Here is a 23,750-nt window from a genome sequence, read left to right on the forward strand (position 1 = left end):
TTCATAGCATTTTTCTTAACATGCTTTACACAGAGCAGTCTTAACTGCAAGCAGGAAGTTGATAGAGGCAATGAAAAGATGTAAAACACAACAAACTATTCTGGAATATAATTACAAAGGACAGATCAACACATTTAGAAATAAATATTCCCACCCCCCATTATACTGTATGCAGATTCCCTTTAGCGCCCCCTTGCAGACCCCAGTTTGAAAATCACAAAGCTCCAAATGAATAAACTAGAGTGAAGATTTGGTGTAGAATGGAGGGTCCACCTTTAAACTCCACTGTGTGTTGTGACTGAACAGCTGTTGGCTATCTTGTAGTCACAATTTCGTCATTACTGTTGAAGCTGACCTGAATGGTGGCTTTTGATGAGCTTTGTTCTTCTTTCCGTGCTTGACAGGTGAGAGTCAAAAACCACAAGAAAATAAAGAGACCTACGATGAAATGGACAGTATTAATGTCAGATAATATATTTTTTTAATCAGGAGCTTTTGCTTCACATTGCAAATTTAGGGCCACAGACCTGACTCAAATCAAATAAATAAACAACTGGCACTTAAATATGCATTCAAATTAATAAAAACATCAACATTTTTCTTTTTGAACAACTGGTCAGTCACGTGCTTAATTATCAAAAAATGTTTTTGCACAACTCACAAGGTCAAACTAATAATACATGAACTGTTTTATTATGTTACATGTGCACCCTGATATGCTTATAACTTTATAGCATTAAAAATTAAACATAAAAAAATCTAATAAAATGAATTAAAAAAACTGGATTGCTGATTAAATTAAACTGTCACTTAGTATCATAAATTCAAGAAAGATATTTGTAAAATATCAGTTTTCTTACAATAACATTGCAAAGGTTGAATGGTTGAGCTTGACAGACACAGTTAGTCTTACAATTTGTGCAAAAATTGAGGAAATTAAATGAGCTCTTCCTGTCATGCTGTAGAAAAGATCCAAACCATTATTTCCCCTGGTGTCACAATGTTATGAACTTTAAAATTGTGACCCAAGAAATAACAACACTTTTACATATTGCTATAAAGAAACAACTTGTAGTAGCCTAATCTGCATCCAAGCGGTCAAGACTGGTTAAACCATGTTAGCCCTATACTGAGAGACTCTGCAACTACACCATTTACTACAGCACAGGGCTTTAATAGCAGAGACACCGTTACATGTGCACCCTGATATGCTTATAACTTTATAGCATTAAAAATTAAACATAAAAAATCAAATAAAATGAATTAAAAAAACTGGAATAAAAAACTTAATTTAATTGCAGATTAAATTAAACTGTCACTTAGTATCATAAATTCAAGAAAGATATTTGTAAAATATCAGTTTTCTTACAATAACATTGCAAAGGTTGAATGGTTGAGCTTGACAGACACAGTTAGTCTTACAATTTGTGCAAAAATTGAGGAAATTAAATGAGCTCTTCCTGTCATGCTGTAGAAAAGATCCAAACCATTATTTCCCCTGGTGTCACAATGTTATGAACTTTAAAATTGTGACCCAAGAAATAACAACACTTTTACATATTGCTATAAAGAAACAACTTGTAGTAGCCTAATCTGCATCCAAGCGGTCAAGACTGGTTAAACCATGTTAGCCCTATACTGAGAGACTCTGCAACTACACCATTTACTACAGCACAGGGCTTTAATAGCAGAGACACAGCAAAATATGACATTTTAATCATTAAAATATTTCATAATAATAATAAAAAATGCTAATTTAAGCATGTTTTACATCATTTTGTGAAGTCATCCTCGCGCTCATTGGCTGCCGTCTCTGTAGATACGCTAATAATCTCATTAAATGTAGTTTAGTGCTTCAAAAAGCGAAAATAACACACTTTTGATCGTGCTTTACCAGCTGAAAAAAACGGGAGAATCAACTGTACTGCAGAAGAAGCAACAAAGACCGACAAAAACAATAAAAGGAACGTAAACATCGGTGAGGCAAACACAAGGTAGGTAGTGAAAATAATAAGTCGTGATGCTTCTGTTTTAGTTGTAAAGGAAAGGGGGTTAATTTGAGTGTAGACCACTCTTTAAAACTCACTAGTATCAGTGTAATTCCTATAAAACTGAGAAATGATTGTACTGGACGTCTATAAATGGCAGAAACACTGTGAATCTTTTGTTTCGAGTCAGTGGCGCTTGTTGAAATTCATCTGGTTTAAACGGATCTCGAGTCTGATTAATTACTCGCAGAATTCATTTTCAACAGGCCTGTTACATTTAGTGTTTTTTCAATGCATTTCAATTGACATTTTCATGAACACATTTGCAATTGTTCTGTAAAATGTGTCATTATGACTATTTGGTCTGAGTTTTAATTGCATTTGCACCGTTTTGACGAGCAGGTGGCGCCAGCATGTGGTGTTTTGAGCAGTGTTACTAATTTAGCAATTTTTCAGACTACCCTAGCAACTTTTTCCCATAAAAAGCACCTAGCAACAAATGACTCAAACCATAAAAAAACAAGAAAAAGCCATAAAAAAGCACCTCTAAATTAGGCCTACACAAAAAGAGGCAACCATTGAACAGCTACACTTTCAAATGATTTGCGTACTTTTTATGAATGTGTATTTTGCAAAAGGTTTGCAACTACTTTTTATCACTTAATGATAAGGGACTGCTAACAAAAATGTAGAAGTTTATTTTAAAGTTTTGCCATTTTATGTGTAAATAAAGCTCTGTAACCGACTCTCCGACTCTCTCTCTCTCTCTCTCTGTCTGTGTGTGTGTGTGTGTGTGTGTGTGCATGCGTGAGTGATGTGTGTGGGTTTGTGTGCATCAATTAAAGCAGCGCATTAATATAGAACGGTGATTAAACTGAGACTTGGAACTACCGGTGCATTAAACGGTTTTACTGCATACCTGCCAGCCAATCAGAATCCAGTGTTCAGACAGACCATGGAATAATACGTTTTGTCTCACACATCTAATAGTTTTCACACCAAAGTATGTTTTTTTCTTGCTTTCAAAAAGTGATGGGACAGCAGTATTAATGAAAGTGACAGTTACATATGATTGTACCTAATTAACACCTGCTTCTGTTTCAAATAACAACTCTGTAACAATTTCTTACCCTGTAAACTGTTGAGAATGGTGAAAACATAGAGCGCAGGGAGACTCAAGGGCCCATAGGTGGAGAAAGCCAGTACCCAGGGCACTCCCAGAACACAGCAGAGCCCGAGTAGAGACACCCATTCTTTCCATGCCCTCCTCCGATGGTCTTTAATATTAAGAGTTTGTGATCTCAATTTGTGCATTTTAACCACCACCACCCCCAGCATAACCATGTTAAAGAGCACCACCATCCCGAGATAACCGTTGACAGTAATGTAGCTCACTGTCCGTGTGGTTATCCAGCATCTAAAGGAGAAGAAGCCAATGAAAACACTCCTGTTATAGGCCTGAGAGATGATGGAGAAGTAAAATTGCAGTGCAATTTGAATCGATTGACCTTACAGAGGTGTGATTGTTGAGTTTTCTTCACCCGTGTAAAAGGTATATTTGCCATACACTTTAGTCACATGGCATATTATCACGGTAATGGTAGGTACACCTATAGGAAAAGATTAATAGAATAAAACAAGCTTACAATACATGTTTAATTCAAATGTAATTGTTATTTAAAGGTCAGTTCACCCCAAAAATGTTTCATTATTTACTTGCCCCTGTGTTCCTCCATGGAACACAAATAAAGTTGTTGATCAGAATGTTCTGTTCTGCCTGGTCCCGCTATTCAGGATTGAGTTGAGTTTGCCTTTTACATTCCACTTTGATTTCAAAATTTGAATTCAATTTGAATTGAGGTAGCAAACAGGATGCTAATCAGCGTATCTTCCGATTATTTCTTTATTTTTATTTAATAATGAAAACAGAAAAATAAGAAAACGCCAACGCCCTTTTTTCATTTTTCAAAAACAAACAAACAAAGTTTGGCTTGATATTTAGTTTTTACATTCAGGGATAAACAAATTAATAAACAGCTTGAATATTTGATCTTTGCATGTGGGCGGGAATTAAACGCCCCTTCCCAATGATTGGTCAACCAAACATTAAACCACGTTCCCCAGTTCGGTGATTAATAATATTAATAAATATTTCTGAAATAATATTTATTAATATTTATGAGATAAACTAATATTTCTCAGGTAGGTTGCTGAATTTATGCCTACACAGTTTGTGTCAAGCCATTTGTTAGCCTGGTAAAGAGAAAGAGATTAAATATAGTTGAAATAAAGCATTAAGAATCCATTCAACTGTAGCAGTGGAGGACTATTATTCTGTTGCATGGAACTGGGGAACAATAAATGATTGCAGTGGGAAGGTGTGTTTAATTCCTGCCCACATGCAGAGATCGAATATTCAAGCTGTGTGTTCGTTTTCTATCCCTAAACGTAAAAAAGAAGCCGAATTCTTTTTTTTTTTAAATGCAAAAGGCAACACTATCTTATTTTTTTCTGCTTTCAATATAAAAAAAATAAATAAATGAAATGCTAATTTGAAATTAGAATTTTAACCTTTCATTTTAGCTCAGCTCTTTTCAAAACAATAAGTTTGGATTTCTGAACAGTTAGTTGTTCACACCAAATTTTAATTTCTTAGTAATTTAAGCAAATTACACAGATTGCTGATCACAACAACATGTCATGGGGGTTAATGACTATTCTGAGTGAACTAACCATACAAATTCTAGTGAAGGTTTGCCGTTTTTGGATAGAGAGTCCAGGATGAAATCTGTTTTATTTTTTTCTGAATTCGATTTTAAGGCGTGGTTTAGTGTCAAGAAACCCCAGACTACTTTTTCTGAGATTGTAGCAGAGGTGTTTGTGTTGCACATCAAAGACAATGTTAGCATCCATTAATTTAAATTGATGGAGAAAACTGGTTAATTAGCTTTTTTTGCGCTATTTTCGTCTTCCGGGTTTAAAATCTACATCGTGTCGACGTCACAATTTGTGACGTGGCAAAGGGCTATAGTACATCGATGACGCGTCGGTGTCTCGTAATTATTCATGAGTCTGCATGTCCTTATCCTATGAGAAGATGCTTTGCTTAATTATTCACAACAGCATGTTGCCAGATTGGGCGGTTTTGAATTTGCTGGACCTTTTTCACATTTCCGGGTTTCTCAGCAGCGGAAGTCGTCATAGTTGGGTTAACTTGAAGAGCAGTGAAAGGGAGAGTACCACAAATATATTTTTTGCATTCCCATTTGCTCAAATAGCAAAAGAAAAACTCCATGATAAGTGTTTTCATGACTTTCAATGAAAGGAAAAAAATTTAGAGAAACTGATGAAGGTAGTCAGAAGAGAGAACGATGTCAAACCGTCCCTCCCATAGACTCTGCATTAGAAACACCCTTGCATTAGCGTTAACTGTTTTTTTGTAATTTGATGCAAAGGTGATATAATACAAAGAATAATGTTATAAATGTACATACATTTAAAAAAAGAAAATTGGCTTCAGCGGATGGACAAAATTTGGGCTGGTTTGGGGTCAGTTTGGCGGTTTTCGAACATATAAATTGTATAGGCTACTTGGTTAACAAACAAGCCCAAGTGTGCATGTACTGCATCCAATCAGTCATCATTAATAAACACACACACACACACTGCAGAGGCGCTGATGCTGATGTAAACGTCGACAGCCGCACTTATAGCCAGTCAGCAGAGCAGACAGACGTGATGATTCATGAGAGGCAGGTTTTTAGCATTATAACGGATCTGATTTTGAATGTATGACTGTGTATTCAAGTAATCACACAATGCCTGAATATAAGTTAAAGAGTGGGAGAGTGACTCAACTCTCAAAACGTGAATTACTGTGGAGTGAGATGACAAGAAGGCACTGCAACTCAGACAACAAGCGCATTATTGTTGTTGTTAATTTTTTTAAATTGTCGGATTACTGTACAGTATGTAAACACTGTAAAAAATGACTGTGAATTTAACGGTAAAAGACTGTAAAAATGCTACAGTAAAAACCTGTTAAATGGTTAACCGTAAAGTCCCCTACTATATACCGTGAAAAACTGTATTGGACATTACATGTATTGGACATTAATTTTACGGAAGTATACCGTTTTTGGAAGTGAAAAAGGCTGTATAATTTACAGTGAATAACCGTAAATTGACATTCCCAGAATTCCATGTGTTACATTTCAAATTTGATGTTTTTTTGTTGAAATAACTGTTTCTTAGTTTTTTCTTATCAGTTTTGTATATTAGGGTTGTGTGTTACACCTAATGTTGTTAAATGAATGTTTATTGCATTATTTCAGTTTCATGTGTGTTACCATGATGATGTTTAGTGTTTGTGTGAATGACACTGTGCACCTTCTATATAGTTTTGCCATTTTATGTGTAAATAAAGCTCTGTAACCGACTCTCCGACTCTCTCTCTCTCTCTCTCTGTCTGTGTGTGTGTGTGTGTGTGTGTGTGTGCATGCGTGAGTGATGTGTGTGGGTTTGTGTGCATCAATTAAAGCAGCGCATTAATATAGAACGGTGATTAAACTGAGACTTGGAACTACCTGTGCATTAAACGGTTTTACTGCATACCTGCCAGCCAATCAGAATCCAGTGTTCAGACAGACCATGGAATAATACGTTTTGTCTCACACATCTAATAGTTTTCACACCAAAGTATGTTTTTTTCTTGCTTTCAAAAAGTGATGGGACAGCAGTATTAATGAAAGTGACAGTTACATATGATTGTACCTAATTAACACCTGCTTCTGTTTCAAATAACAACTCTGTAACAATTTCTTACCCTGTAAACTGTTGAGAATGGTGAAAACATAGAGCGCAGGGAGACTCAAGGGCCCATAGGTGGAGAAAGCCAGTACCCAGGGCACTCCCAGAACACAGCAGAGCCCGAGTAGAGACACCCATTCTTTCCATGCCCTCCTCCGATGGTCTTTAATATTAAGAGTTTGTGATCTCAATTTGTGCATTTTAACCACCACCACCCCCAGCATAACCATGTTAAAGAGCACCACCATCCCGAGATAACCGTTGACAGTAATGTAGCTCACTGTCCGTGTGGTTATCCAGCATCTAAAGGAGAAGAAGCCAATGAAAACACTCCTGTTATAGGCCTGAGAGATGATGGAGAAGTAAAATTGCAGTGCAATTTGAATCGATTGACCTTACAGAGGTGTGATTGTTGAGTTTTCTTCACCCGTGTAAAAGGTATATTTGCCATACACTTTAGTCACATGGCATATTATCACGGTAATGGTAGGTACACCTATAGGAAAAGATTAATACAATAAAACAAGCTTATAATACATGTTTAATTCAAATGTAATTGTTATTTAAAGGTCAGTTCACCCCAAAAATTTTTCATTATTTACTTGCCCCTGTGTTCCTCCATGGAACACAAATAAAGTTGTTGATCAGAATGTTCTGTTCTGCCTGGTCCCGCTATTCAGGATTGAGTTGAGTTTGCCTTTTACATTCCACTTTGATTTCAAAATTTGAATTCAATTTGAATTGAGGTAGCAAACAGGATGCTAATCAGCGTATCTTCCGATTATTTCTTTATTTTTATTTAATAATGAAAACAGAAAAATAAGAAAACGCCAACGCCCTTTTTTCATTTTTCAAAAACAAACAAACAAAGTTTGGCTTGATATTTAGTTTTTACATTCAGGGATAAACAAATTAATAAACAGCTTGAATATTTGATCTTTGCATGTGGGCGGGAATTAAACGCCCCTTCCCAATGATTGGTCAACCAAACATTAAACCACGTTCCCCAGTTCGGTGATTAATAATATTAATAAATATTTCTGAAATAATATTTATTAATATTTATGAGATAAACTAATATTTCTCAGGTAGGTTGCTGAATTTATGCCTACACAGTTTGTGTCAAGCCATTTGTTAGCCTGGTAAAGAGAAAGAGATTAAATATAGTTGAAATAAAGCATTAAGAATCCATTCAACTGTAGCAGTGGAGGACTATTATTCTGTTGCATGGAACTGGGGAACAATAAATGATTGCAGTGGGAAGGTGTGTTTAATTCCTGCCCACATGCAGAGATCGAATATTCAAGCTGTGTGTTCGTTTTCTATCCCTAAACGTAAAAAAGAAGCCGAATTCTTTTTTTTTTTAAATGCAAAAGGCAACACTATCTTATTTTTTTCTGCTTTCAATATAAAAAAAATAAATAAATGAAATGCTAATTTGAAATTAGAATTTTAACCTTTCATTTTAGCTCAGCTCTTTTCAAAACAATAAGTTTGGATTTCTGAACAGTTAGTTGTTCACACCAAATTTTAATTTCTTAGTAATTTAAGCAAATTACACAGATTGCTGATCACAACAACATGTCATGGGGGTTAATGACTATTCTGAGTGAACTAACCATACAAATTCTAGTGAAGGTTTGCCGTTTTTGGATAGAGAGTCCAGGATGAAATCTGTTTTATTTTTTTCTGAATTCGATTTTAAGGCGTGGTTTAGTGTCAAGAAACCCCAGACTACTTTTTCTGAGATTGTAGCAGAGGTGTTTGTGTTGCACATCAAAGACAATGTTAGCATCCATTAATTTAAATTGATGGAGAAAACTGGTTAATTAGCTTTTTTTGCGCTATTTTCGTCTTCCGGGTTTAAAATCTACATCGTGTCGACGTCACAATTTGTGACGTGGCAAAGGGCTATAGTACCTCGATGACGCGTCGGTGTCTCGTAATTATTCATGAGTCTGCATGTCCTTATCCTATGAGAAGATGCTTTGCTTAATTATTCACAACAGCATGTTGCCAGATTGGGCGGTTTTGAATTTGCTGGACCTTTTTCACATTTCCGGGTTTCTCAGCAGCGGAAGTCGTCATAGTTGGGTTAACTTGAAGAGCAGTGAAAGGGAGAGTACCACAAATATATTTTTTGCATTCCCATTTGCTCAAATAGCAAAAGAAAAACTCCATGATAAGTGTTTTCATGACTTTCAATGAAAGGAAAAAAATTTAGAGAAACTGATGAAGGTAGTCAGAAGAGAGAACGATGTCAAACCGTCCCTCCCATAGACTCTGCATTAGAAACACCCTTGCATTAGCGTTAACTGTTTTTTTGTAATTTGATGCAAAGGTGATATAATACAAAGAATAATGTTATAAATGTACATACATTTAAAAAAAGAAAATTGGCTTCAGCGGATGGACAAAATTTGGGCTGGTTTGGGGTCAGTTTGGCGGTTTTCGAACATATAAATTGTATAGGCTACTTGGTTAACAAACAAGCCCAAGTGTGCATGTACTGCATCCAATCAGTCATCATTAATAAACACACACACACACACTGCAGAGGCGCTGATGCTGATGTAAACGTCGACAGCCGCACTTATAGCCAGTCAGCAGAGCAGACAGACGTGATGATTCATGAGAGGCAGGTTTTTAGCATTATAACGGATCTGATTTTGAATGTATGACTGTGTATTCAAGTAATCACACAATGCCTGAATATAAGTTAAAGAGTGGGAGAGTGACTCAACTCTCAAAACGTGAATTACTGTGGAGTGAGATGACAAGAAGGCACTGCAACTCAGACAACAAGCGCATTATTGTTGTTGTTAATTTTTTTAAATTGTCGGATTACTGTACAGTATGTAAACACTGTAAAAAATGACTGTGAATTTAACGGTAAAAGACTGTAAAAATGCTACAGTAAAAACCTGTTAAATGGTTAACCGTAAAGTCCCCTACTATATACCGTGAAAAACTGTATTGGACATTACATGTATTGGACATTAATTTTACGGAAGTATACCGTTTTTGGAAGTGAAAAAGGCTGTATAATTTACAGTGAATAACCGTAAATTGACATTCCCAGAATTCCATGTGTTACATTTCAAATTTGATGTTTTTTTGTTGAAATAACTGTTTCTTAGTTTTTTCTTATCAGTTTTGTATATTAGGGTTGTGTGTTACACCTAATGTTGTTAAATGAATGTTTATTGCATTATTTCAGTTTCATGTGTGTTACCATGATGGTGTTTAGTGTTTGTGTGAATGACACTGTGCACCTTCTATATACGTATATTAATATTTAAAAGCTGCTTGTGATGGGCTTTGGTTCATCATGTGACTTTCTCATCACCACCTGCATTTGGTGGTTATCAGTGTATTACAAAGATACAAAACAGATTTCAGTACTTCAATAGGTTGGTATATTAACATTATATCAGTTAATGAAATTACGGTATTCAACTGTAAATTTAAGTTAAAACCGTAAAACCTAAAACGTTGCTACCGTATTTTTTACCGTAAATTTTACGGAATTGTTTTTACAGTGTATCAATGAATGACAGTGTTGACTGTCATGGTGTGTGCATGAACGAGTGTGAAATAGCAGGCTAATTACGTTGCTTTTTCCTATCACTTATATTGGGCAATTTTTGCATTTAAATTGGCTTATGCTGACTGTTGACATTGAAAATGGTGCATGTGTTGTTTCGAGGGTATCGGTTAATTTCTTGATTGCCGTTTTGAAATGCATATTTTATTCATGTTTGGTAATTCTCTTTAATGTAGGCTATTTGCCCCGATTTGATCCGTTTAAATTTATCTAACGTTATAGGCCTATTTATATTATTTTGTTTTCATTATTTTGTTTCAAGGAGTTAAAAATGGCCCTTATCACGCTTGATTTTCAACCGTGATATTCTATCACATTATTTTGTCAGTTAAAGTTTTGGGTGTTTTTTTGTTGGAGTGGGCAGGTTTTTGTGAGCTTCTGGGCTGGAAATCGTCCATCCAATCTGGCAACACTTATCAGAATGTGAGATTGCGTACATTAACTGAGAGACACATTCATGGATCGAAGGAGAGTGTTTGTTTTTGCTTTGTAAGAGTTCACAGACACTAGTCCTTAATTTCATAATTTGATGAAATGTACAGCCCGACAAATTTTGGCAAATTTTATGACATTGTGTTATACAGTAAATTCTATTTTTTTTATGACTGGAATTTCACAATTCCAGCCGCGTTTTCACAATATAGGGCCCTAGATGAGTAATGTAGAAATAGTATAGCTACTGTTGATACAAAAAAATGTGAATTTGAACTCACCCCATCCCACAAGACTTAGTTTAAGCAAGTATTTCTTGATGTAGATATTGAAGACCCGCACCAGCAGCAGATACAGGTGGAAGCCCTCGATGGCTGTCCAAGTGAAGGTGGCTAAAAGGCTCCAGTGTAGGAGAAGTCCTAGAGCTTGACACACTGAATCAATGTTTCTGTGGCCTGAAAACCACACGCTGCACAAGAATGAGATGTGCAACAAGAAAAGGGAGCCTGAGAGCTGCACATGAATTTTGACTGAATGTTCACATTGCTTCTTCCTGTGGGGAGAATGGTGAGAGATATGATCTGTTTATACCTGATTCTGAACATCTCATTCTGAAAATGTATGAGAAATCTGATTTAAAAGCTTACCTCTGGCACAAAAAAATAGCAATCATTAGCGCTGTAAATACTATTGAAAGGGCAGAGCCAATGTATGAAATGTAGTTGAGAGGGACAATATGGGATGCTTCAGGAATTTCAGGATTCTTTCAGAAACATTGAGGACAAAAGAGGATATTCAAATAAGTACGGCTAAACAGCCCAGTTTAATTTAAAGGGGTCATGAATCGAGAAATACAATTTTGCTTCAACTTTTTACATAAGAGGTCACTGTACTATAAAACATCCTCTGAGGTTCAGAGCTTCACTTCCTTAATTGTTAGTCCTAAAACAGCTTTTATTGAGACCAAGCTCATTATTATATGTTTTTAAAGTTTGTAGGTGTAGTGAATCAGCTCACAGGAAATATGAATAATTAACCATAACTAGTTATAATTAATTATGAATATTTTAGATCCGCTGTAGATATTTAGCTGACGTCCAGGTACAGAAACCCAAATTAATCAAATGTAAAATATCAATGCTTAGTCTTCACTGTACAAATTAAATATAGATTAATTCAGTAATTCAGTAAAGAGCAGTGAGTGATTTTCTCAAATTTAATTCTTGGATTAACATTAAGGACACCGACAGCATTTAGTAAATTAGGTGCAGTCACTTTAAGAGACAATGCATCCTATATAACTATAAACATCCGAATTCTTTCTCAACTGTTTACGTTCACTTAAGACATAACCGACACTTTTGCAGGAGAACACGAAGGAGAGCTCGGTTCGTGTGTTTGCGCGCTGTCTGATGTGAAGCTTTAGTTTGGTGCACGAGTACTCAGTTGTTTTTCGTTTTGTGCTTCTATGCTTTAAACTCTTTTGAATATTTAAATTGGCAAGACTTAAAAACACATGCAATTGACAAGCTTTTGTGACGACGCGAAGCTGTGGCCCATCAACTGTCCTGTGCGACTTTTTATGCTGGCCTCGGCTAGTCAGTTTAAATCGTAGGGGGGCCCCCCCTCAGCCGTGGGCCCCTATAATCGTCACCACCTTTCACCCCACTAGCGATGGCCCTGTATGTAAGATATGGACCTGACAATAATACCACAACATTTAAGTACATGTTCGTTCTAATACCTAATCTGCGATCAGTGATTTCTCATATGTAATGATTCGTGTTCAGTCAGATGTTCTTTTTCTCAATATCATTTACTGCTGTTTATGCATCAGTAAACCAAGCCAGTGACTAACTACATGTCATTTCTTTTATAAGCATGTAAATAAACTGATATTTAAATTGTGATTAAATTACATACAGAAAACAATCAATGAATGCTCCCTTTATAATCGCTGGAGCTGTCAATCACGCAGAACGAGTTCATATTCAGTGACAGTCTACACTACACAATTAATATTATTTACATCATGTTTGCAATGTTAGTTATGATGAAAGCATTTGTGAAAGTGCAAAACTCGAGATCACTGCATGCATGTGCTCAGCAGTCTGTCATTGGCTACAGTGTTCATCACTGCAACCTTTCATGCGACGGAATAGGAGTAGATCTAAATATAATGCTACAATCAACACAATCCATGATTAGTCTCACAGCGAACATGCCCCTTCCAACAGACCGTTCAAATCAGAGGGCTAAAATCAGGGTAGAAAATGCCCTTTAAAAATAGTTTGTAAAAATCATACTAAAATTATAAGTGCACCTCTGGTAACATTATCAGATAACTAAAAAATACAGTTCATGACCCCTTCAAAGTGAACACTTTAAAACAAAAAAAAAAGGTGACTGAAGAGCATCACATGATAAATGCACTTACAATGAGCACTGCAAAAAAGCTCAGATGATTACAACTGCATACAAAGTCTCCGTTGACGATGGTAGTATTACAACCGTCTGTCCTCCAGTTACCTGACAAACAGACACAAATACGTACACTAAAACAAAAAGTCGATCCAGAAACATCTATTCAAATGAGAACTGTAATACATCACATTCGTTTTCACACTCATATGACAGTTACAAAATATATAGGTCGTTCTCAGGAAACAGTGGCGTTGCAGTGACATTCTAGATTTTTATCATCTTGCATTCACAACGTCTCTTCTCTCAACTTCAGGCCAACCCCCCCAGTTAAAGTTAACCCCCCCCCCCAGTTTGCCATTCCAGCAGATCTCTCCTGTCACTCGTTCTCATTGACAACAACATAACTCTTATGACTAGCTTTCACTCCATAGATAAGCAGGCTTGGGTAACTTACACATAACTAAAAGCACTTGAACTATTTAGTGGCTGAAAATGAGCCTTTCCTTCTTTTCCAGTCAAAACCCTCAAAAGTTGTGTTTAATCAAATGTAACAGGGTTGACGCCAAACAAGTAATAGCTTGGTTTTAACTTATTATACTTTAGTAATTGTTAGTATTATAATGTCTGATTTAATTTACTGTAAGGTGACTGTGACAGGGTTAAAATAATAGAGCAGTTAGGCTTATAGGCTTGTAACCATAAATTACTACTTGTACTACTTGTTGTGACCACATTTTGTAGATTAGCGTAATGTTTTAAAGGGGTCATGAAATGGAAAATCAAAATGTTCTTTATATTTACACATATGAGAATTGTAACACGATCATTTTCCTTGGCACGGCCTTTAACATGCATTCTGAGCAACGCATGTCTGTCCATCAATCACAAGAGTGATACTGATGCTGAATAAAGATGTTACTAAGACCATCAAACTCATCAAAGACTCTATTTTGTCAGTGGATGTAAAGAAACTGCACCTCCAAAAACGTTCCAAGCATTTGAAATGCATGGCTGAAGTTTATAATGACATGCCTGAGCGACTGAAAGTTCTCCATATGCTGCCGTTTTTTCAGAATATCTTTTATTAAAAGATATGGCAGTGGCAAGCATTTTGTCCTCGGAGGCAATGCAGATTAGTTTTGTAAGCTGACAATAAATTGAAATAAATGCAGAACCAGCATTGAACGCTATTAAAACACCAAGCGCATCACTGCTAATAAAATGAGTACACCTGTGTACATGCAGTGTCTTTTGTAATACAGCGAGTGAGAATAGTACTTTTAAAACTATATACAGAAAAATTAAGCATGCAGAAGCAATTTCCATACTGAAACAGATTGTGGTAATCAACGTTTTTTCATCCGAAAATGATCATTTTTATAAATATTGGACCAGTTTTTGATGAAAAAAACGTAAACTAACCTTGAGAAACATTTTATAAAAATCTGAAACTGCATCTCATGACCCCTTTAAGAACTGTGATGACTATGTCTCTGGAGAGTCTGAATCCATCCTGGTACTTTGGGCCTGACATGCGAAAAATTATTTCTTAAGAAGAGTATAGCGGTAACAATTTCAAGTGGAAAATCAACACAAATGCACACACATGCCCGCACACACACACACACACACACACACACACACACACACACACACACACACAAATGCCACCATCTGAGAATGACCTAGATTATAGAGGATTGAACATTTGTTTTAGTTTATTTATGGCGGTTTAGTTTTGATGGTGTGAAAATCATATTGACCTTTGCCATTTTTTTCAAGGTGCCAGTAGACACAGGTTCCATTTTCACTCTGCAATAATAAAAGCACACGTTTAAAATGCCACCATCTGAGAATGACCTAGATTATAGAGGATTGAACATTTGTTTTAGTTTATTTATGGCGGTTTAGTTTTGATGGTGTGAAAATCATATTGACCTTTGCCATTTTTTTCAAGGTGCCAGTAGACACAGGTTCCATTTTCACTCTGCAATAATAAAAGCACACGTTTACAGAAGTGAACATTTGCAAGTGGTCAGCAAAATCCACAAGGGCCATAGTGTGTTTTTACAATCGCATTATAGTGTAATGTGAAATCTTCTCACCTGATTGGTGTTTATGAATCTGAGCTGAACAGGCTGAGAAAGGTTCTGAACTTCATTCATACCAAGCCAAACTCCCAATACAGTTTGCCCATGCAATATTGTGCCTGGCGTACTTGGGTTATTCCGCTTCTGTGTCAACACCACAATGACAAATGATTCAAAGAAGAAACCACTGGGCTATGAAATGCAGATGCTGCCCAAAGTATTTAAAATCACATTTAATTAGACACAAACAAGTCTAATACAGTAATTCTGCATACCTTGTTTAAACTGCTGCTGACCTTGAAGAAAGTCTCATTGAGAAGAGACACAATCAAATCTGCAGTCCCCCATTCATTACTGCTCTTCTGTAAGGCTTCGTCTGAGATGTGGATTACATATCCTCTATCTGTATCGACTGTTTCCTGAAAAAAAAATGAAGACACAATTCAGCGTGTGGCCTTTTTTTTAAGTTAGTCAATCAGACAGTAACTACTGTCTTAAACCTAATATTCCTTTTACATTTACATTTATTCATTTGGCTGACGCTTTCATCCAAAGCGACTTACAATTGAGGAATACAACAAGTGATTTATCATAAGATGGCAATAATTTAATAGAATATATAGAATAACTTTTATAGAATAACTTTTATAGAATAACATTTCTAGTACACTGTAAAAAATGACAGTGAATTTAACGGTAAAATACTGTAAAAATGCTACAGTAAAAACCTGTTAAATGGTTAACGGTAAATTCCCCTACTATATACGGTGAAAAACTGTATTGGACATTACATGTATTGGACATTAATTTTACGGAAGTATACCATTTTTGGAAGTGAAAAAGACTGTATAATTTACAGTGAATAACCGTAAATTGACATTCTCAGAATTCCCTGCGTTACATTTCAAATTTGATGTTTTTTAGTTGAAATAACTATGTTTCTTCTTAGTTTTTTCTTATCAGTTTTGTATATTAGGGTTGCGTGTTACACCTAATGTTGTTAAATTAATGTTTATTGCATTATTATTTCAGTTTCATGTGTGTTACCATGATGGTGTTTGGTGTTTGTGTGAATGACACTGTGCACCTTCTATATATGTTATTATTTAAAAGCTGCTTGTGATGGTCTTTGGTTCATCATGTGACTTTCTCATCACCACCTGCATTTGGTGGTTATCAGTGTATTACAAAGGTACAAAACAGATTTCAGTACTTCAATAGGTTGGTATATTAACATTATATCAGTTAATGAAATTACGGTATTTAACTGTAAATTTAAGTTAAAACCGTAAAACCTAAAATGTTGCTACCTTATTTTTTACGGTAAAATTCCGGCAACCACAGCTGCCGTTTTTTTACCGTAAATTTTACGTAATTTTTTTTACAGTGTATGTATAGATCATAATAGTATTCAAACACTGATTTTGTCTGTATATGGGTTCAGTAAATATCTACTATTTTGTTCTTCTGTCATTTAGTCTTACCTCTGAGGAAATTAGTGCAGAGAAATATTTTTGGTCTTTTATCCTAGGGGCTGTAGATGAGCAATTTCTCATTCCGTCTTCAATACACCTGTTAAAAAATACATTCGATTCATTTTATACCTCTAAAATATTACCTGGCAGCAAACCAACCTGTCCATTTTATACATTTATTACATATTAAAAATTTAAAAAAATTTTCTTTATACTTCCTAGCCAACGTTCTCAGAACTTTGGCTAATATTCTGGCAAGGTTCTCTCAAAGCCTCTCCCAATAATGTTAATAGAACGTTCTTTTCAAAATTATTTGGTCTCTAATATTCTTCTCAAAACGTTATTTATACGTTTCTAATGCGTCAAAAGTATTAGCATTCAAAAGTCACTTTCCCATAATGTTTGCAAAATGATAAATAAAACATTCCCTTAATGTTCACCAAGCCAGTTGGCAGTTTGCAAAATGCTCTTAGAACTTATTTTGGTAGCTGGGTTGTTACAAGATCAACAAGATAACAAAACTCACAATGGAATATTCGTTTTCGTCTGACATTTTACTGGAACCTCATGACAACGCTCACCTGCGAACATATCATATCATGGGAGGCAAATAGCAGTGCAATCAATTATTCAATCCAAATCTTTATCACTACAGATTTATAAAAAAAATATTAATTTCAATTGTACTATGCCACAAGAGTAAACATGATTATAATCAACAGTCACTCTTTTCGAGTTAAAATTACATGATCATAGTAATTTTTCAGAGCTGAAATGTAAAAATATACAGCATATTCATACTCACGTTCTTTAGTCGCTATTGTGGAAGAAAAAACTGGAAATATCCAAAGAACTACACAGCAAAAGCCTCTCATTTCTCTCTTTGAATGCTCTGTTTCTCTAGTGTGTGTACCCTCTGTCAAGCACTCTGCAAAGCAGATCTCATGTGATTGCTGTGGTTTCCTGTCTGACATAGGCTGGTGTAACCCAGATTACTAGAAACCCTGTTGCTGGAAAAAAAAATGCAACATTCATGATTGTGCAAAACCGTATTCTATTTTGTTAATATTTGTAAAGAGAGAAAAAGGAAGTGTATAAAGTTAAATTAAAACTCATTTAGAAAAGTTATTTAATTTAATAAGATGAAGATTGGTCCAATTAGACGAGTGGAAAGTTAGCCCCGCACTAACGGGTGGAGCCGGTGTTGTGCCGAATTCTGCACCCCTGCCAGATTATGCACCCCCTCGTTGAAGTCGCTACCTGATTGCCTAATCCCAACCCCACCCCTAATCCTAACCCCTCCCCCACACCTACTCCTAGTTTTTAACATCACTTCATAAATAACCATGGCATGGGGGACAGAATCGTATGCGTACTTACCAACACGAAACATATGTGACGTAACGGTGAAAAGAACCCAGACATTTCTAAATGAATAACTAATCAAATTAAAAAATGCAATACAATTTTAAACGTACATATATAAATGGCATTATTGTAATTGGCTCAAACATACATTTCAGGTTGATAGATTTATTAAATTATTATAACATTCAAAAACACTAATAACAGAACAACTGTGCATTTACCATATTTATTTACAAATCACACCTTTTAATGTGTTTGTTAGGTATGATAAGCAGGTTTGAGATTAGATTTGTTAGATCATAGATAAGGTTTTAGTTTGTCTACAACTACAAAGAGGAAACGGTGTTTTTTTTCTTCAACGCGCTGTTACCAAAGGAAGTACTCTTGCAAAAAAAAAAATTAAACCGAACCGCTCATGATGAAATGTACCATTTTTTTGTTTGCCTGTTGTTTAAGTGTCATTTTCATGAACCCAGGCGCATTTCTGTGGGTCAGCTGGAAGATGTCTTCTTGTAAAATCATGTCAGAGGGTTTAGTAAGAGAAATGAATGAGAGGACTTTATTTGGAGCTGTCCAGAGTGGATTTAGACTTGGAATGAGGTGTTTGCGCTCTGTTTTTCCTCGCTGTACCACACATCCACACAAAGATGTAAAACCCTGTAAACAAACAAACATGATGCTTCAGTCCATCATTTTTTCAAAAAATGTTTTCAAAAAGTTTCCATTCCCTTTTTCTTTAGTCTTTACGTCACTGTATTCTTCTACTTCTACTTAACAGGGAAACAAAGAAGCCAACCTGTTGTATTTCACATCCTCCTAGACTAGTGCTGTGACTTCATAGTAACCCTTGTTTGGACCCTAACTGTCTTTCGGTAGCAGAAAAAAATGCTAGAGTTTCACATAATGGCGTATCATTGTAATGTGACTAATATTTCCTCCTCATTTTTTCCCTGCTCTTGTTCACCTGACCAGAACAAACCACCATGTGAAATCACCTTATCTTCCAGAGTCAATGACATGACGATCATGACTTGAACACACCTGTTTTATGACAAGTATTACAATTAATTTGGTATTTTTTGTGTGTGTTGTAAAAAATGTCAGGGTGATACGATAATAATGATAAAAAAGTCTCATTAAAAGAATGAAACTCTGGAAAAAATAACATTAACTGATTTTTAGCAAAGCGTCTTATTAATATTTGAAAAGTCATGTGATTTGACAAACAAGATCATGTGGTACAACCAACATGTGGAAAAAATAAAACTGGATATTACTTTTATAGACTCTCCAAAGACTTATCATAGTCATGAATTTATAATTAATGAAATTTATAAAAATAAAAAGCATTTTACATTGAAAAATGTTAAATTCACGTCTAGTTAAGATGTGACGCAAATAGGTTATTACATTGTACCTCATGGTTACACCACATGACATTTCAGCGTCGTTCATTTTAAACTTGGATTGAAAAACCATTTGAAACCAATATGAATATTAAGAGTACTGTGCATTTCTAAACTGGCATGGGTTTTGTCACGAACACTCTAGTATGTCATTAACCCACATTTTCTCTCTTGTACCCTGAGTAAACCTACCTTGCATTGTGTTTAAGATGCAGAATAGGTAGAGTATCGGGTAGTTGATATATCCATAGCTGAAGAAGGCCAAGCCCCATGTTGTACCCACCAGACACATGAGGCCCAAAACTGTGCCAGCGTCCTTCCAAACTTGCATCTTGTCATGCCTGTTGCTCACATGTCGTAGCCTAAGGATCTGTCTGGACACTGTGATTAGAATTGCTAAGTTGAACAGGAATACGATGGAGAAGTAGAAAATGTTCACGCCATACAGGACGTGAGGGTCTCTGATCCAGCAACTGTATTGTATGAAAAAAGGTTGAGCAGCCTGTACTTCATACATACATTTGACAGGCAAAGTGTGCAACATAATTTAACTACATTTGTCTGTATGTAATGCAAAGTTATAATGTAAAGACTTACATTTGATTTGTTGTATTCGTATCATAAAATGTCATCTCAGTTATACCATACATGGTATTAACTGACAGCAAGCCTCCAACAATAACTGCAGGGACTCCTGTCAAGAGGACAAGATCACAGGACGAAACACCACATTTCAAAGCTCAATTTTGATCACATTTGATTTTTTAAACATTATCCTTTCATCATTTATGTTGTTCCAAACCTGTATGGACATGTAAAGATATTTTGAAGAATGTTTTTACTGTTTTGTCCATTCAGTGGGCAACACTGGACCCTTACTGATCTTCGTTGTAAAAAAAAAAGCATGCACATACATATGATACATACTTTGAAACAATGTGAATTGTGAAAAACGCTAGACAAATAAATTTGCCTTGACTTCACTTGACCAGTGGTTTAGAGAATGGATGACTGTGAGACATTTTTCTAAATATCTTATCTTGTGTTATGCAAAGTAAAGAAAGGTTTGCAAAAACATGAATGTGAATAAATTATGACAAAACATTTTTGTTTGGACTCTCATTCTGGCGGCAACCATTCACTGCTGAGGATTGTAATGTTAAATTTCTCCAAATCTGATCTGATGAAGAACAAAACTCATCCACATCTTGGATGGCCTGAGGGTAAGTTTTGAGCACTTTTTTCTTTTGGGTGAACAATTCCTTTAAATTTCATTTTGAGATTCAAATTTCATCATTAAGCATCCCTTGAATGCATCCTGCGTGTCTATTTTGGCTGCTATGGTTTTTTGTTTTTGTGCTACTTAAAAAAAAATGTTTTCATGCTCACCCCATCCGATCAGAGACAGCTTGACCATGTAATGTCTGATGTAAATGTTGAAGACTCTGATGAGAAGAAGGTAGAGGTGCAAGGCTTCAATAGCCATCCAGGTGAAAGAACACAGCAGGCTGTAGTGTATCGTCACAGCAATAAACACGCACACTTCTTTCACAGTCAGTGTAGCTGCCCACTCGCTGAGCATGAAGCTCATGTTGAGGAGAAACAGAGCGCCGCTCAGAGACACGTGAATGCCGCTGGACACTTCTGCCCTTGCATTACTGCAAAAACACACATTATGTGAATCGAAGCACATATTCTGTACGCATTCTTATGAAAACAGAAGAAATGGCACCTGTTGAAAATGAATGACAAGACAGTGGTGGCAGAAAAGAACGTAGAGAGACCGCAGCCTACATAGCTGATGTACGACAAGATTTCCCATTGCTTTTTGGATATTGTTGAGTCATTCAAGTTGATCTATTCAGAGTTAATAAGGTGGACAAATGAGAGGGGAAGTGAACTTTAAACCGTATTAGCTGATTATTTTAAAGTGTTAGTTAAACTGAATTAATTGCATGGGTGGATATCTCAGAACTCACCAGAAGCACAGCAAAAGGGGTCATATGGTTACAGTAACACTCCACAACATTATCACTGATCGGAGTGGTGTTACAGCCATCCGCTTTCCAGGTTCTGTCTCCTATGTAACAGTTAACAAAGTTCATATGCGCCTCATACAGTATGTGCCTCATATAAGAAACCATTAACCATTACTGTACCGTTTTCATCATAGAATTGACAGGACAGGTTGTAGTTCTTTAGATATAACTACAAAACAGAAATAAATAAATAGCAGGACATTTTTGGGCAATTTGCGAATATTAAAAAAAAAATTGTATTCCAAGTTACACTTACAGATGTGTCGTTTGTGTAATTAAGTTTGAAGCTCATATTAAGTGGATTGATCAAATTTACAATGTCACGTCCAGGGACTTCAATCCGTATGACTTTGGAGGAAAACAATTTATTTCTCGCTTTCAACTGTAAAAAAAAAAAGGCAATAGGCTGATTTGTATATTTAAGCTAACTGTAAATTTAAGAAAAATGTGTGACAATAACAAGTTTTCTAATCGCTATGACACTCAACAGAACAATAAAGACATCATAAATGGGTGGGATTTGAACCTTTAAGTGCTGATCAGAATCGTAGGTAACTATGCCAATTTTGCTCTCGTTCTCATTATTGAAAGGCTCAACTGGGATCTGTGTATCAGCTACTTCATCACAATTGAATACCTTAAAAGCAAAAACAAACACACAAACAAGTATTGTCAGCATCTTTTACTTTCTTATATACATTGCTCCATACATTGTTATATATGATGTTAAAAATGAAGCTGCAACCAGATGTTATCAAAAACCTGCTATAAGCCGTTTCTTTTTAGCAATATCACACATAAAATGCAGTGGTGTGATGCAGTCAGGCCCTTTAATCCCTTTAAAATTGGAAAGGAAAAACGGATGCAAGAGTTGCGAAATGCCATTTCACTTTTTTCAGTAAAAACGAATGCATTCAGGAAATAAATTAAAAATACAGCAGCAATAAAATTATGCAATACATCAAATGTCATTCCTGTCTGACGGAGATCGTAGGAGGCGTTTGTCTTGCTAGCCAGTTACTGCCTACTAATGACGTAGTTCATTCTAAAGCCTGCTTTTAGTTTTAACCTTGGGTAAAGGAACTTTCACACTTGTGATTTAGTTAGTGGGGTTAGCACCATATTTTACCCAGGGTTATGCACTGACAACCCCACATTGAGGTGCCAAAATTGTACAGTGTGTAACAAAGCGGTGTTCGAGTGTTAATACTAGATGCTTTGCAACAGACAGCCAATGCACTGGACAGTCAGGAAAACACTATATATTGTATAAACAGTCGTTGCAGTGTTTGAGGGGGAAAATGTCAAAAGGTGACAGAAAATGCATCAGACGGAGAGAAGAAGACTGTTTAATTTATACCTTTATGCAATATGCGATAATATGAGGATGCAGACAGGTCACATGCTGTGTTTATCCAATCAATGACACCACAAATATACAAATAAGATTGTTAACCCAGGGTTTAGGAATGTACATGTCATGAAACATCGACTTATGAATACCTAAGATTAATTGTTAACCCCGGGGTAAATTACGAGCAGTGTGAAACATGAATCAAGATAACCTAGGACTGTTGGTGCCGATAGCTTCGTGGTTGGTGTGCCAATGTATTGTGCAACTGTACTTGCGGCGACCCAAATTCGAATCCTGTCTCGAGATCCTTTACTAATCCCGCTCCCCTCCCTCTGCCCGATACTTTTCCTGTCATTTCTCTACTGGCCTATCCAATTAAAAGAAGCATACCCCCCCCCCAAAATATAACTTAAAAAAGAGAACTGTTTTTTCAGGGTTTAGAATGACCCAGGGTTAACTAATTCTAGTGTGCAATGCACAATATGGCAGGTCTGAATCATCTATATTTAATGTATACAATGAAGACTGTGCATTGTTTTATTTTTACATTTATTACTTCATTAAATGTTGGCTGTAGGTTATTTCTGTAGTAGCCTTTACTGTGTAGACCTGTGTGAAAATTAGTTTTTTTACGTTTTTTGATTAAAGGTGCACTAAGTGATTTTTGAAGCGTCGAACCGAGTCCCAAAACACACTTGTAGCCAGTCAGCAGTAAGGGGGTGTGTCTTGCATTGATAGAGGGAAGAGAGCGCTCAATT

The 23,750-nt window shown here is 35.9% G+C and overlaps 2 protein-coding genes across 2 annotated transcripts in view; both read right to left on the minus strand.

Moving 5' to 3' along the window:
* Positions 1–12: 12 nt before the first annotated feature.
* On the minus strand, positions 13–17,775 carry LOC107584708 (adhesion G protein-coupled receptor G3-like). Its single transcript, XM_016271415.1, has 12 exons — positions 17,631–17,775; positions 17,352–17,406; positions 16,835–16,922; positions 15,626–15,769; positions 15,366–15,494; positions 15,199–15,247; positions 13,274–13,365; positions 11,484–11,599; positions 11,118–11,389; positions 7,197–7,293; positions 6,814–7,100; positions 13–438 (listed from the first exon to the last, which is right to left on the minus strand). Exons 1-12 carry the CDS (start codon positions 17,698–17,700, stop codon positions 314–316), a joined length of 1,524 nt encoding a protein of 507 aa, XP_016126901.1. The 5' UTR covers positions 17,701–17,775; the 3' UTR covers positions 13–313.
* Positions 17,776–18,730: 955 nt separating this feature from the next.
* Positions 18,731–23,750, minus strand: part of LOC107584734 (adhesion G-protein coupled receptor G2-like) — a 15,851-nt gene continuing 10,831 nt past the window's right edge. Inside the window, exons 4-12 of the mRNA XM_016271450.1 lie at positions 22,165–22,275; positions 21,895–22,020; positions 21,759–21,795; positions 21,579–21,679; positions 21,332–21,456; positions 20,989–21,257; positions 20,197–20,293; positions 19,792–20,072; positions 18,731–18,850 (exon numbers count right to left, since the gene is read on the minus strand). Coding sequence (XP_016126936.1) covers positions 18,753–18,850; positions 19,792–20,072; positions 20,197–20,293; positions 20,989–21,257; positions 21,332–21,456; positions 21,579–21,679; positions 21,759–21,795; positions 21,895–22,020; positions 22,165–22,275 — 1,245 coding nt within the window. The 3' untranslated portion in view covers positions 18,731–18,752. The remainder of the gene's footprint in view (positions 18,851–19,791; positions 20,073–20,196; positions 20,294–20,988; positions 21,258–21,331; positions 21,457–21,578; positions 21,680–21,758; positions 21,796–21,894; positions 22,021–22,164; positions 22,276–23,750) is intronic.

The sequence above is a fragment of the Sinocyclocheilus grahami genome, unplaced genomic scaffold (genome assembly GCF_001515645.1).
Source record: "Sinocyclocheilus grahami isolate Dianchi unplaced genomic scaffold, SAMN03320097.WGS_v1.1 scaffold62.1, whole genome shotgun sequence".
NCBI classification, from domain to species: domain Eukaryota; kingdom Metazoa; phylum Chordata; class Actinopteri; order Cypriniformes; family Cyprinidae; genus Sinocyclocheilus; species Sinocyclocheilus grahami.